General features: G+C 36.6%; 1 protein-coding gene across 5 annotated transcripts in view; it reads right to left on the minus strand.

Annotated features, from left to right (window-relative positions):
* Nucleotides 1–13,760, minus strand: part of LOC149806745 (ornithine decarboxylase-like) — a 135,242-nt gene that overhangs the window by 36,050 nt on the left and 85,432 nt on the right. For all 5 annotated transcript variants that reach the window (XM_089957112.1, XM_089957105.1, XM_089957119.1 and 2 more), the window contains 2 exons: nt 12,614–12,773; nt 3,008–3,340 (listed from right to left, as the gene is read on the minus strand). In XM_089957112.1, the coding sequence (XP_089813238.1) occupies nt 3,008–3,340; nt 12,614–12,773 (493 nt within the window). The remainder of the gene's footprint in view (nt 1–3,007; nt 3,341–12,613; nt 12,774–13,760) is intronic.

Below are 13,760 nucleotides of genomic sequence, written 5' to 3' on the forward strand. Positions count from 1 at the left end.
CTCATAGCACAAGGTCTGCATCTGTTTCTGCAGCCTGTGCAAAAGGGGTACCATTGGGTACAATTTTGAAGGCAGCTGGCTGGGCTGGTGCTTGTACATTCAGGAAATTTTATAAGAAGCCTGTTACAGACCAGACTGAATTCAGTACAAAGGTTTTGTCTGCATCCAGAATTGTATAATGGTAATGAAATGTACATCTTAATTTTGGGTTGTCTGGTTTGATATCAACATATAAAATTTCTTCTTTTTCGGGTTTTAGTTGTTGTTAATCAATTCCATAAATGGAAGCCTCGCTCTGAAATCTCATGGGATCACGAGGCACTTATGGGGGAAGTGAAATTGATAAATTAAACAAGACTTACCAAGTCGAAGTTTGATTGTAATTTCATGAACCCCATAAGTGCCTTAGTGATCACATGCCCACCCTTAATACTTCCCACCCAATAACACATTGAGGCTTCCATTTCTTTTGCTCTCAAGACTGACCAACCACGTGACCAGCGTCATCTCATCTCATGTGATCACTAAGGCACTTATGGGGTTCATGAAATTACAATCAAACTTCGACTTGGTAAGTCTTGTTTAATTTATCAATTATGGTAATAGAATTTAATGAACAGATGATAAGATCAGATATAAATACATACACCTACTCTACTGATGTTTATAAGAACACAACCAAGCAAAGTCATTTTCAATAATATCAAGTCAGAAAAACTTCACATACCATTATTTTTTTAAAATATACTTTTAATTTTATTATAACCTTTGCTCTGAGACTGGTTTTCATTCTTTATCTCAAATATTACTTGATCATAATGATATGTGTTTTTAAAAAAGTTTAGTTTGGTTTGATGTTTTATATGCCAATCCAATAAGAGCAAAGTGCCTTGTCTAAGGACACACAAGGTAGTTTACCCAAGCTGAACCAATGAGACAAATGTAAACTGTGCCCTTTCAGTTGCAAGTTCTATCAAGGCCCAGCGTCTCCTTTTTAGGAACAACTCGAGTCCCTCAATGTGACTGATACTCTTCTGGATGAAAAGAATTATCAGGAACTCAAGATAAGACCATTTCTTCCTTTTAAACTGCTGAGTTCTGAAACAATCTCAGATATTCTTCAGTGATAACAAGATCTTCAAATTAGATGCTGTGGTGGCCTTATTGTACATTCTCATTTATGACAAAGCAGGTATCATCAGAAGTCTTTTGTTATAAACCCTATGTCATGATGATCATCCATGCAGGGGAAATAGTGACAAGAACATTTACATCTCCACCGTCATGGCAGCCATATTGGATGTACAACTGGCACCATTTTCATTTAGGACCAACAGAATATCATAATAAGTCCACTGGTGAAAACCCCATGTTGATATATCCATCCATTCAGGAGTAAAGATAGCAATATTTTCAAGATAGCCATCATGGTGGCCATACTGAGGGTTAACCATTTTCATTAAGGACCAACAAGACACCATAAGAACTCTTCTGATAAAAAGCTCATGTCAAAATTACTTTCCAATAAAGAGAAGTAGCAAAATCTAGATTTTCAAGACAGACACATACTGGATATCCTATTAGTCCCATTATTTTTATGATCAACAAAACATTATAAGAAATCTTTTAGCGATATTACCATTCAGAAGAACTAGTGATAACAAAATTTTCAAGCTGACCACTGTGGCAGCTATATCAGGCCTCAGCACTATTTTCTTTTAGGACCAACCTGACATCATATGACTTTCCATTCAGGAGAAGAAGATATAACAAGACTTTCAAGATGGCTGATGTGGTGGCCATATTGAACATCAGCTCATCACCATATATGATGTGACATTGATGTAAACATCCCTTCAGGAGAAGTAGCGATAGCAAGATTTGCAAGATGGACGCTGTATGGTGGTGGCCATATTAGATGTCAGATTGGCACTATTTTCATTTAAAACAAACTGAACATCTTAAGAAGTCTTTTTGAGTGAAAACATCACATCAATTTGTCTTCAGGTGGAATTGCAAAAATACCTCTGCTGTGGTGGCCATATTAGACATCAGAGCAGCACCATTTTTATTTAGGACCAACTAGACATGATAAGAAGTATTTCAGTGAAAAGACCCATATTGATTTGGAAATCTATAAAAGAGGAATAAGGCTAACAAGATTTCCAAGACAGCAACTGTGGTGGCCATATTGAACTTCAGATTTGTACCATTTTCATTTAGTAACAACTTAACTTCATAAGACATCTTTTAAAGAAAACAACATGTTGATATGCCCATCCATTCAGGAGAAGTAGCAATAACAATATTTTCAACATGGCTGCTGTAGTGGCCATACTGGACATCAGATTGGTGTTATTTTCATTTGGGATCAACTAAACATCATAAGATACCTTTCAATGAAATCCCAAGTTGTTATGATAATTCATCCAGAATGAGTTGCAATAACAAGATTTTCAATATGCAGTAGCTACTCTGGCAGCCATACTGGATTTCCAAGCAGCACCATCTTCATTTAGAACCAACCAGACCATGGGATGAATGTGGATGTAAAGTTTTATGGCAATCTCCCAAGTAGTGTATGAGCAGCAGCAATAATAATTTTGTGCTAACAGATGGACAGATAATAGACAAAAGACTATCCCATAATCTCCTCTGGTCTATAACAAGTAGAGTTAATATGTGTAAAAATAAAAATAGCAAGGCAAGTTTAAGATGTGTATTGAGTCTCGTGGCCAATTTTCAGTCCTGTGCATATGTTGGGCAGAGTTCAAAGACAATGGGGCTGGACATGGCAATCAGGTTTTTACAAAAATAATTTTAAAAACCCATCTCTCCTCCACAGACTTTTTCATTGAAGGTTACATTTATTTTTAAAGAATCAAATTTAATGAATAAACTAATTTGAAAACTTGAAACATGCATGTACTTTCTGCTCAGGATTGAAATATAAATTACCCCAAACACCTACGAGCAATGCTTTGGATGCTAAACTTACGACATTTACCTGAAATGACAAATCCAGTTTCAGCAATATTTTGCTGCATCTCCAAATCAAGACTCTGTGCAAGTTTTTTCTGCATCTCCAATTCAAGACCCTGTGCAATTTTGTTCTGTATCGCCAATTCAAGACTCTGTACATATTTTTTATTGCACTCAAAGCGAATTTTTAATTCCCCAAGTCGACCAGGCAATAAGTTCTGATGAGTTGGACCTGAAGAGATTCCTGCCTGATGTACAATGTCTGATTCTGTCAAAGAAGATCCAGATGAAGGATGGGCTCGTGACTCTGGCTGCTGGTGTTCAAAAGGATGTTGACTGGTCAATACAGGAGCACTGTCTGAAAATATATTCCACCTGTGGAAAACCTTCTAGATGTCAAGCCTTTATTGATTCCCCAAAAATAAGAAAATAGGATTTTTTTTTAACAAATAGGAATTTTAAGCCAAATATATAGAATCTTTATTGGAGTGACTGTGTGTATTTATTGGTTATTTCAATCATTTCTCAAACTGATATTCACAAAACGAGCAAATTTTCAATATGTCCCACGTAACAGTAGAAAACAGTTCATGATACTCTGAACTATCAAACCCCTTTTATGGTTTTCCAATACAACTTAAGCTTTTCAATATAAGAACTTTCCTTTTTACTTTATATCAACATGGTTTCTATTAATTTTACTTCAAAGTATAACATTTTATATCTGTCACCAAGGATAGTAAGATGAAAAGTTCACAAATGCAATTTAATCATTCCTCTTCATAAATAATTTACCCATGAAACCAATCACCTTTAAAAATTAAACACAGTAACTGGACAGACAAAAATGTGAACTGAAATTCAGCAGAAATTCTCAAGCTTATTACTGAAAAAGTTTTGTCATGGTACATGTGTGCAAATCATCCACACTAAGCTCTACAGGAATACCTGTTAATACCTAAACCATTATAAATAAAGAATATATTCTACAATTTGTCATTCAACTGTACATGCTCTGTACAACTTAAAACTGAATGGATCATTAAAATCAAACAAGAAAAGAGGCCATCAACGGGACTAAAACAGTACTGGGCAAACATAATTTCCATGAATTCAAGATAAGACCATTTCTTCCTTTTAACTGTCTAGTGTTCAGCAATAACAAGATTTTTTAAAATCAGTTGCTGTTGTGCACATATTGAATTTCAGCTTGGTACCATTTTCATTTACAACAAAGCAGACACCATTAAAAGTCTTGCCTTGTGAAAACCCAATGTCATAATGATCATCCATTCAAGGGAGTAATGACAACAAGATTTTGAAGACAATATCATGGCAGTCATATTCGATGTATGACTGGCACCATTTTCACTTAGGACCAACTAGGTATCATAAGTTTATTGGTTAAAATTCCATGTTGTGTATAGCAATCCATTTGGCGATGATTAGAGATAGCAATAACAAGATTTTCAAGATGGCTGCCATGGCAACCATATTGGACATCAGATTGGCACCATTTTCATTTAAGATCAACTAAACATCATAACAAGTCTTTTATTTAAAACCCCATGTTGTTATGATCATCCATTCAGCAGAAGTTGTAGTAACTGATCGCTGTTGGTGCCATACTCGATACCCAAACAACACCAATTTCATTTAGGACCAACCAGACCATGGGATGAACATAGATGAAAAGTTTAATAGCAACCCTCCAAGCAGTCTAGGAGGAGTAGCAATCATAATCTTGTGCAAACAGATGACAGAGAATAGAGGAGTTACTATCCCATAATCTCTTCTGGTAAATGACCAGTAGAGCTAATATGTGTAACAAAATAAAAATAGCAAGGCAAGTTTAAGATGTATATTGAGGCTCACAGCCAATTTTCAGACTTCTGCATATGTAGGGCAGAGTTCAAAGACAATGGGGCTGGACATGGCAATCAGGTTCTTAAAAAAAATAATTTTAAAAACCCATCTCTCCTCCACAAACATTTTCATTGAAGGTTACATTTATTTTTAAAGAATCAAATTTAATGAATAAACTAATTTGAAAACTTGAAACATGCATGTACTTTCTGCTCAGGATTGAAATATAAATTACCCCAAACACCTATGAACAATGCTTTGGATGCTAAACTTAAAAAAATTTAATTGAAATTTCTAATCCTACACCATCAACTTCCTTCTGCATCTCCAATTTAAAACTGGGTGCTTATTATCTGATTGCACTCCAAACAAGTTATATGTTCTCCAAGTCCACCAGGTAATAAGTTCAGATGAGTTGGACTCAGAGAGATTCTTGGCTGATGCATGAGCTCTGATTCTGTCAAAGAACATAGAGATGAAGGATGGCTTGTGACTCAAGCTGCTGGTGTTCAAAAGGATATTGATTGGATTTAGGGCAGTGATTGGACAGACAAAAATATAAAACAAACAAGTTTCGTACAAATTTTCAAGCTTATTACTCAAACAGTTGTCATGGGACCAGAGTACAAGTCATACATACTACACCCTACTGTCTTCAAGAGGCAAGGACTTTTTATTGACCAAATTATTTTAAATAAAGAGAATAAAAATTTTCTTTGCAATTTGTCATTCAAATATACAACTTAAAACTGAAAATATCATCTAATGGACTAATGCTCTACTGGGCAAATAAAATTTCCATGAATTCAAGATAAGACCATTTGTTCATTTAAAACTGTCAAGTTTTGAACCCATCTCTGATATTTTTCAGTGACAGCACTATCTTCAAATTAGCATCAGGGGTGCACATACTGGATCTCAGACTGACATCATAAGTAGTCTTCTGGTGAAAACTCTGCATCAGTATGACTTTCTGTTCAAGTATAGATTTGATAAAATGATTTTAAGATGGCTGCCATGGAAGCCATAATGGATGTCAGATCAGCATCATATTTTTATTTAGGACCATCCATACAAGAGTAGCAATAACAGGATTGTGAAGTTAGCCAATACGGTGGCCACATTTGACATCGGATTGGTACCATTTTTATTGAAGACCAACTTGACTTGATAAGAAGTCTTTCAGTGCAAAGCCCAAGTCAATATAACCATGCATTCTGGAAGAGTAGTAATAACAAGATTTTCAAGATGGCTGCCATGGCAGCCATACTGGGCATCAGATCAGCACCTTTTTTAATTTATGACCAACCAGACATCATAAGAAATCTTTCAGTGAAAACCCCATGCTAATATAACCATCCTATCAGGAGGAGCAGCAATAACAAGATTTTCATAATGGATGTCCAAGCAGCACCATTTTCATTTAGTACCAGAAAGACCAAGGGATGAATGTGTCTGTCAAGTTTCATGGCAATCTTTCAAGCAGTTTTGGAGAAGTAGTGAGTAACAGATGGATGGATGACGGAAAATGGATCAGCTGAGCTAAAATTTTAAGGCCTATAAGACTGCATCTTAGTTGTTCAGCATTTGCAAATCAAGCTATCCAAGACTGAACCATCTTGAGATAACATAATTACCTACCAACTATTTATCAAATAGTTCTGTTGATTTCTAGGAACAAACGTTTAATCCTTTTGAGCTTATATTTCTGATCAACTACAATTACACACTTTTGTGGCTATTCTTCAAGTATTATAAAATTTTGTCTGTATCTGTATTTTGGTTTGGTTTGCATAGCAACAATTTGAAGGCTATATTTTGTCTAGTCAGGTAAATTATCTTGCCAAAGGACACACCATGGTAACCAATTCAGACTGGTCAGATGGTGGTGATTTGGACGTGAGTTCAGTGCCTTAACGTCTGAGCAACTGCTGCTCCCACTGCATATATATCACTCAAGACTTATCCAAACTTGGAGGAGATCTAACCTTATTGAATACTGTAAACATTATCATTTTGGCACTACTGCTGAGTTAAATTCATTTACAATAATATAGAAATCAATAGCTTAATGCCTGAAGTTTCCTTATTTCATTTCTTTGTTTTTTGTACAACACACAGGTCTAGTTGTAACTAAAGTACACCAAGTTCTTAATATACAAATGTATTTGAGAAGCAACTATGCCAGGACTTATCTAATGGGGGATCTCCCCCTTGTCACCAAAATTAGATTGGAGGGGAGGTAACAGAAATTGACATATTTCACTGCTTATCTAATATGTAAATATCCATCTCTCTTTATTCATCCTCCACTTTTTGGTCTCGATTGAAATGAAAATCCTCATAAGATGCCCCCTCTAGAATAAGCATTATCCATTGACTGTGTCTGATCTTAATATGTTTCTTATCTGTGTATGAATAGTGTTCTGTGCTGAAAACCCCATTTCACAATCTACTATCTGAAAAGGCATATGCATAGCTAGCTTAGCTGGCTTCAATGACCCTTTTGAGTGTTAAATTGTAGAATTTTCCACAATTCACCTGCTCCAAAATGAATGCAATCTGATGACATCCACATTTTAAACAGCAGATAGCTGATGTAAAAGGTTATATTTCCCACAATTCTTGCAAATATTACAGAGTAGTCACCTCCCATCCTGGTATAAATAATTATGGATATTTCCAAGCATCTTTAAGTGTTTACCTACAACTGTGTATTTTGGAATGGTATTTTAATTAAATAAGTAACCTTACTCTTAAAATGTTTGTTTAGATATTTATTTGCTCAGTTTATCTTAACAGAAAAAATAATTCTATACTGCAAAGAGTGTATTTTTATGTGTAACTTTCAACAATTTTGCTGGAATTCTCATGCATTATTGCTTTCCAAGTGAGCACATTTGTAAATATTTGTCCATGATTTGTGCACTTCGATGCCATGGCAAGATCTTTGGAAATTTTTATCACAATCAGGAAGTAGACATGAACATCATGTATTTTTTCCCACATGAAACAACATATAAATATACTAATCAAAGTTAAATTCATGGACTATTAGTCATATAAATTTTGACAATGTTATGTTTTTGTACATGGTACAGTCCTACTAATTACTGAGCTGTATTTAATATGTGTGTGTGTTTGTGTGTGTGTGTGTGTGTGTGTGTGTTCAACTCTGTGGAAACCAATATTTTCTAGTAAAATGTTTCTTCAAGAATATTTACCCAATCAAAATACCTTAGGAGAACTACTACTTCCTCACAAATCCAGCTCTCTCAGATAAAATCTTTAGCTAAAAGTTATCTGCCTGCCTAGGAGGCAGTCAAGTAGAGTGGTCTCCCCTTGGTATAGGGATTGGCGACATGATACCGTGAGTATCTCAGTTACTACTTGAGCATTAGGCATTCTCTATGTAGATGTAACTGCAGGGAGGTTGGAAGGGTGTATGTGTATTATGAATGGGTAAGTATTCACAAAAAAACATTCTACAAGAAAAATGGTTTCTTCTTTAAATATGTTACCCAATCATAATACCTTAGAATAATAGGTAACAGTTGGAGGGAGATACATCCTGTTACCTTGGAGAGACCAACTCCGGTCCCCTTAGGTATGTGAGACAGCTTCTAGATAACCTGACTGGAAAAGATTCCACTTTTGGAGAACAACTTCAAAAGGGAAAAATTTCCCTCCTGCAAATCTAGCAGAAGTCATGAAGCTGTTGAACAATCTAGAAGGGTAACCTTTGGGTAAAGGTTCCTCTAGATCAACTTGAGCCTTTAGGACCAGCAATCTATGATAATGCAATGATGGTGCTGACTACTAACTTCATGAGCAAATTCACTGGTTTTGACCGATATGTAGGACAGGATAGACCACTTTATTTAGGATGAAAATGTCTATGATGATATATCATCCTTCCCCTCTTAAAGGTAATGGTAGTTAGAGAACTAAAATAAGGCAAGATCTCCCTTGAATCAAAAGCTCGATACTCCTGAAATACCATTTCGGAGCTCACACTGGGTCCTGTCAATGACCTTGAGATGATGTGTCCAGAATAAATGGCAATTATTACCATTATCTAATTCCTCAGGAATGGAAGCTTATTTTAGTAATGAGACCGGGGGGCTTCATGAGTGGTATTGATCCATCATGGAGGAACTCCAAGTAGATGGGTTCACCAATGTATTGCTGATATTGCCCACTGACTGCCAAAGTAGTGAGGAAGCAGGAGTTCAAATGGTGTCTTGTTCCTCCAGGTTAATACCCATTATAACTTCCACTTGGTCAAGGGTCCAATGTCACTGGCCAGATGGAATCCAAATGAATAGAAGATCAGATAGATCTTTGGTTTGTTCGATATCCTCTCTTCCATGATAGCAGTGATCGTGGAGCAGTAGGTTTAATTGTGATTGATGCTATCTGTTTCTCATCAAAGAGTCATAAGAAGTTAGCAATTGAGTCATGTATACCTACATTGGTATAAAATGCTCTTGTGTGTTCCACTGAGATTATTTTCCATTGCCTTCCTACACCTCTAAGGTGAATAGCCATTTCACTTGAAGGTTACTCCACTACTTGTTGTGAAAACTATTTGTTCTTAAAGGCGGATTTCATAAGATCCCAATATGTAACTTCAGCAACTCTGGGTTAAAGGTGTGAAACACCAGATATCATGGTTTCTTAATTCAGATGAGGGAATAGCTCTGGGAATTCTGTTGTGATTGATGAGGCTGCTCAAATATTTCCCATCTGAGAGGAGTAATCAGAATGAGGAAACATATTTGCTGATTCCTTTATCCCCTTCTGGATCAGAGGTGTTGGAGAATTGTATACATTCAGCCATTCCAAATTGATAGAAACAGCATTGATTATTCAGGCCTTTTCAGAGACAAAGGTTGAGGTTTCGGCATTCCACCTTGTCACCAATAGGTCCATCATAGGTCAATCCCACTGAGTGTCTATTTAGTGAAAACTGAGGGATGAAGAGACCATTCTGTATGTATTATTTCCTTCTTGCAGAAGCACAAGTCTGCCCATACATTAACCAGCAAAGTAAATGTACACTTAAATGTTGATCATTGATGATGACACCACTTTACAAAATCCCAAACAATAATACAAAGGTCTGAGAACTTATTCTGCATTGCTGTTAAAGATAAGGCACCATGGTGAAATTATCAGATAGAAAGAGAACTCCATTCCAGTGTAGTTCTCCACACACCAATGAAACCTTTCAAGGTGGTTTCCATCTCGATGATGTTTATATGTAAATAATGACACACTTCTATGGCAGTCTGAAATGGTAGGAGACTAGCTCCCCCAGCCCTCTGTGTTTGCATCCAAAGCAATTGTGTTGTTGTTGTTGTTCTAGGGTTTAACGCCATTTTTCAGCACAAGATAGGCTATACATGGCAGCCAGTATAACTGGTGGAGGAAGAACACTGGAATACCCAGGAAAGAACCACCGACCCACGAGAAGCTACTGGCAGGCTTTCCCACGTACCCACGCTAGCCGAGCCTTGGACTCGAACCCACGCAGACAGAGGTGAGATGGCAGTGATCCGTAACGGTGAGCGCTTTAGACCACTCGGCCACTCGGGGCCCCAAAGCAATTGTGACTGCCAAGGGTTGTGCTTGCAGATGTATTGACAACACAAGTCCAAAGTGGTTTCCCTGCTTTTGAGATGCCTCATGTTATTCTAGATTGTGAGAGTTGGCCCAATGGTCCCAGATTAGGTCTCCACTTGGATCATGTAATAAATATTATGGGAGCCCAATAAAGTGACCAGATATCCGTTAACGCAATGGGCAAAACTCAGCCAGCAAAGAAATTCTCTAGCAAATGGATTGCTCAAAATAGGCATGGAACCTACAATTGCATAAATTCAATTCTCATTCCTGGGGAACACATTCTTTTACTTGAACACTAACTAGTCAATCAAATCTTGAAAGAATATGAAGTCAGAGATGTTCTTGTTGACAAGAAGACTGAAACGAAAAAGTGTAACATGTGAGATCATGTCTTGCTCCAAAAGATAACTTGTCTGCTACCTGTTGTAGGTGAATCACAGAACTTCTGGAAGCCGTTTGATTGGGGGCGTGAAATCATGCCTCCTGCAAGTCCATACTGATTGTGTATACTCCACAATGAATGGCATTAGACCTGTAGTTGCATTCCATCACAAACCCAAGAGTGTAACAGACTGATTGAATATGATTAGGTTGAGACCAACTGATAAGCGCTGCATTGTAGCTAAAGAACTCTGGCCCAAGAATTAGTATCAGTGCAGAACATGATACCAAGTCTCCAGAAAACTTGTTGGGTTCTCATGACATGATAAATCTTTCCCATTCAGCCACTAAAAATTGGAGCCTTCTCCCTTTCTGAATCTGTGAAAGGGTGGGATGGGGGGGAGCTGTATGCATGCCATTGAGATAGGGATGGCCTCATGGAACGTTGGTGAAAATGATCAACCTACCTCCGACTCTTCCACTTAGTTGTAGGATTGTTTCCCAGTGGCATGCATGTGACTTTGATGGTTGCCTTGCAAATCCAGTCCAATGTAGCAAGAGACGGAGAGGGATGGTGACATTTTGTTAATTCCATCAACCTAATCATTAAGGAGGAGAATAGATGATGAAGGTTGCAAGTGCTACCCATGCATTAAATGTGAGAAGATGACAAAGGACATAACTTTGTTGGCATTCTTGAGAAGTGAATAGGCCCTCCAACTTGTAATGGTATATCTTCCAAAAGGTGATTCTGGCGTTTGTGAGGTCTTTCATGGTGAGATCTTGCTTATTAGCACCAGCAAAAGTAAGTAACTGAGATATTCACAGGATTTGGTGCCAATCCCTATACAAAGAGATCACTCTGCCAACAACCAACTAGGTCGGCAGAAAACTTTCAGCTTTGTTTTGGAATGATTTGCGAGGTAGTAGTAGTTCTCCTAAGGTATTATGACTAGGTAATGTATTTAAAGAAGAAATTGGTGGATAAACAAAATATATTTGTCGACAATCTATAATTGACCAATGCATCATTGGTCAATTATAGATTGTCGACAAATATATTTGCATCTGCTGCACTCAGTCTGGTTACAATTCGTCAGTATGGTGATAAATGTTTATGCACTTACATTAACTACAATAAGTAACATGTAGCTAAAAGGGGTGGGTCCTTGGGGAGTAGAGGGGGACAACTAGTCAACTGCTGATTTGCTTATTATTTAGTTGTCTACTGGATTTATAATCATTAGTGATTCACTGGCTAAATAGTTCTTTTCAGCATTTTAACTCTTCGTGGTTTTGCAATAAACCTGATTGATGGGACTCAGATTGGTGGATATATAAGTGAAAGGGCATACTTCTTTCGTAATAATCCTCCTTCAATGGACCCTAACTTTTGTGGGTTTTAGCAACTGTGAATAAAATTGTGTGTTCCACTATTGCTATCATAACTTCAGGAAAGTTAGAAATAATTAACTCTATTAATGACTAGTTATGTACAATCATTACACAATCTATCTGTATTTATGATATCATATATACCATTATGTACTCACTTATAAGTTGAGTCAAACTGCAAACAGCAAAAATCATAATCTGCTGTAGCATAATGTGCCTGTAGATCAGAGTCTGTATTGTTTGTTCTTCTAATTACGCCTAACAAACTGAACAGACCCAGATCTGCCAGTGCATAATCCATAAGAAGCCAAGGAAAAATTTCTGTGCACTTGGTGAGATTTTTAAAGGGTATTCTTACTTTCTCCATGTTGGTCACTGGCAATAACACGTTTGCCAATAATGTTGACACCCAAGGTGAAGGCTGAAGCAACCATGTAGCGTCCTGGCTCAGCTATGATTCTGACACCTTCATGGGATGGAAAATGAAGCTCCAGAGCCTCATTCAGAACTTCTACAATCTGGAAGGAAATTCAGGAAAGATTTAATTTTTTATCTGCCAGAGTGTAACATGGGTTGTTATAGCAGTCTGATATTAATACATCAATCTAACATTCTATAAACATTTTTGATTCCTGAGCATAACTTTTAAACCATTTTAAGTATTTCAAACAATTCTTTACATGTATCAAGCAAGTTGCATTATGGTACATATTTGTAAGCTTTACTTTTTCCAAATAGCCATGATTAAAAAGAAATTTTTCCAAAGAAGTTTGCAGAACCCAGTGTTTCACCAACATCTGTGCAGTAATATATCTGCCATCAGCCCACAGCAACTTGTAAAACCTGTAACACACTTTTATGAACAAACTTAATATTTCACAATCATAAAATTCTTCACACTTTAATGAGACAAATGAATCAAAGTAGTTTGCCTCACCCACATCTGTGCAATTATATATCTGCCACCAACCCATATGAATAAGTCTGCTTCTTGTATTTGTTTTAATAGGTCCCATTTCCCCTTCCCTTTTCCACAAATGGACTAATTTTAAATTCAATAAGGCAAATTAGTCCCTCTTTCTTTAGAAATTAAGAAGATACAAAAGAATGTGTCTGTAACAATAGGCTTATTAAGAAAAGAACAAAAAACAGTCCATATTCCTGTCAACCATGTAGAGAACATTTCCGATCAGACTTTACATGCAGCTGCACTGCTAGAAGCTGTATTGGTGCTGTGAGCACAAAACATTCTAATGTTTTGATCCATCTGCACATGTTGTCTCAGTAAAACCCTTTGTGAGTAGTCAGGTAGGCCTCTGCCCTCAATTACTTACCAAGGTCAACCACACAATATAGATATAAATAATAATAGTTCAATAATAACAAACATTCCATGTAATATTCCTTATTATAATTTTAGTAACAGATTGCTTTATAAATTTACTTTTTTCCTACACCCTCATTCATCTTTTGTGTCTTAGTTTTTTTTATATAATCTTGTTTAT

Source organism: Sinohyriopsis cumingii, chromosome 1 (genome assembly GCF_028554795.1).
Source record: "Sinohyriopsis cumingii isolate HCF-2022 chromosome 1, ASM2855479v2, whole genome shotgun sequence".
Lineage (NCBI taxonomy): Eukaryota > Metazoa > Mollusca > Bivalvia > Unionida > Unionidae > Sinohyriopsis > Sinohyriopsis cumingii.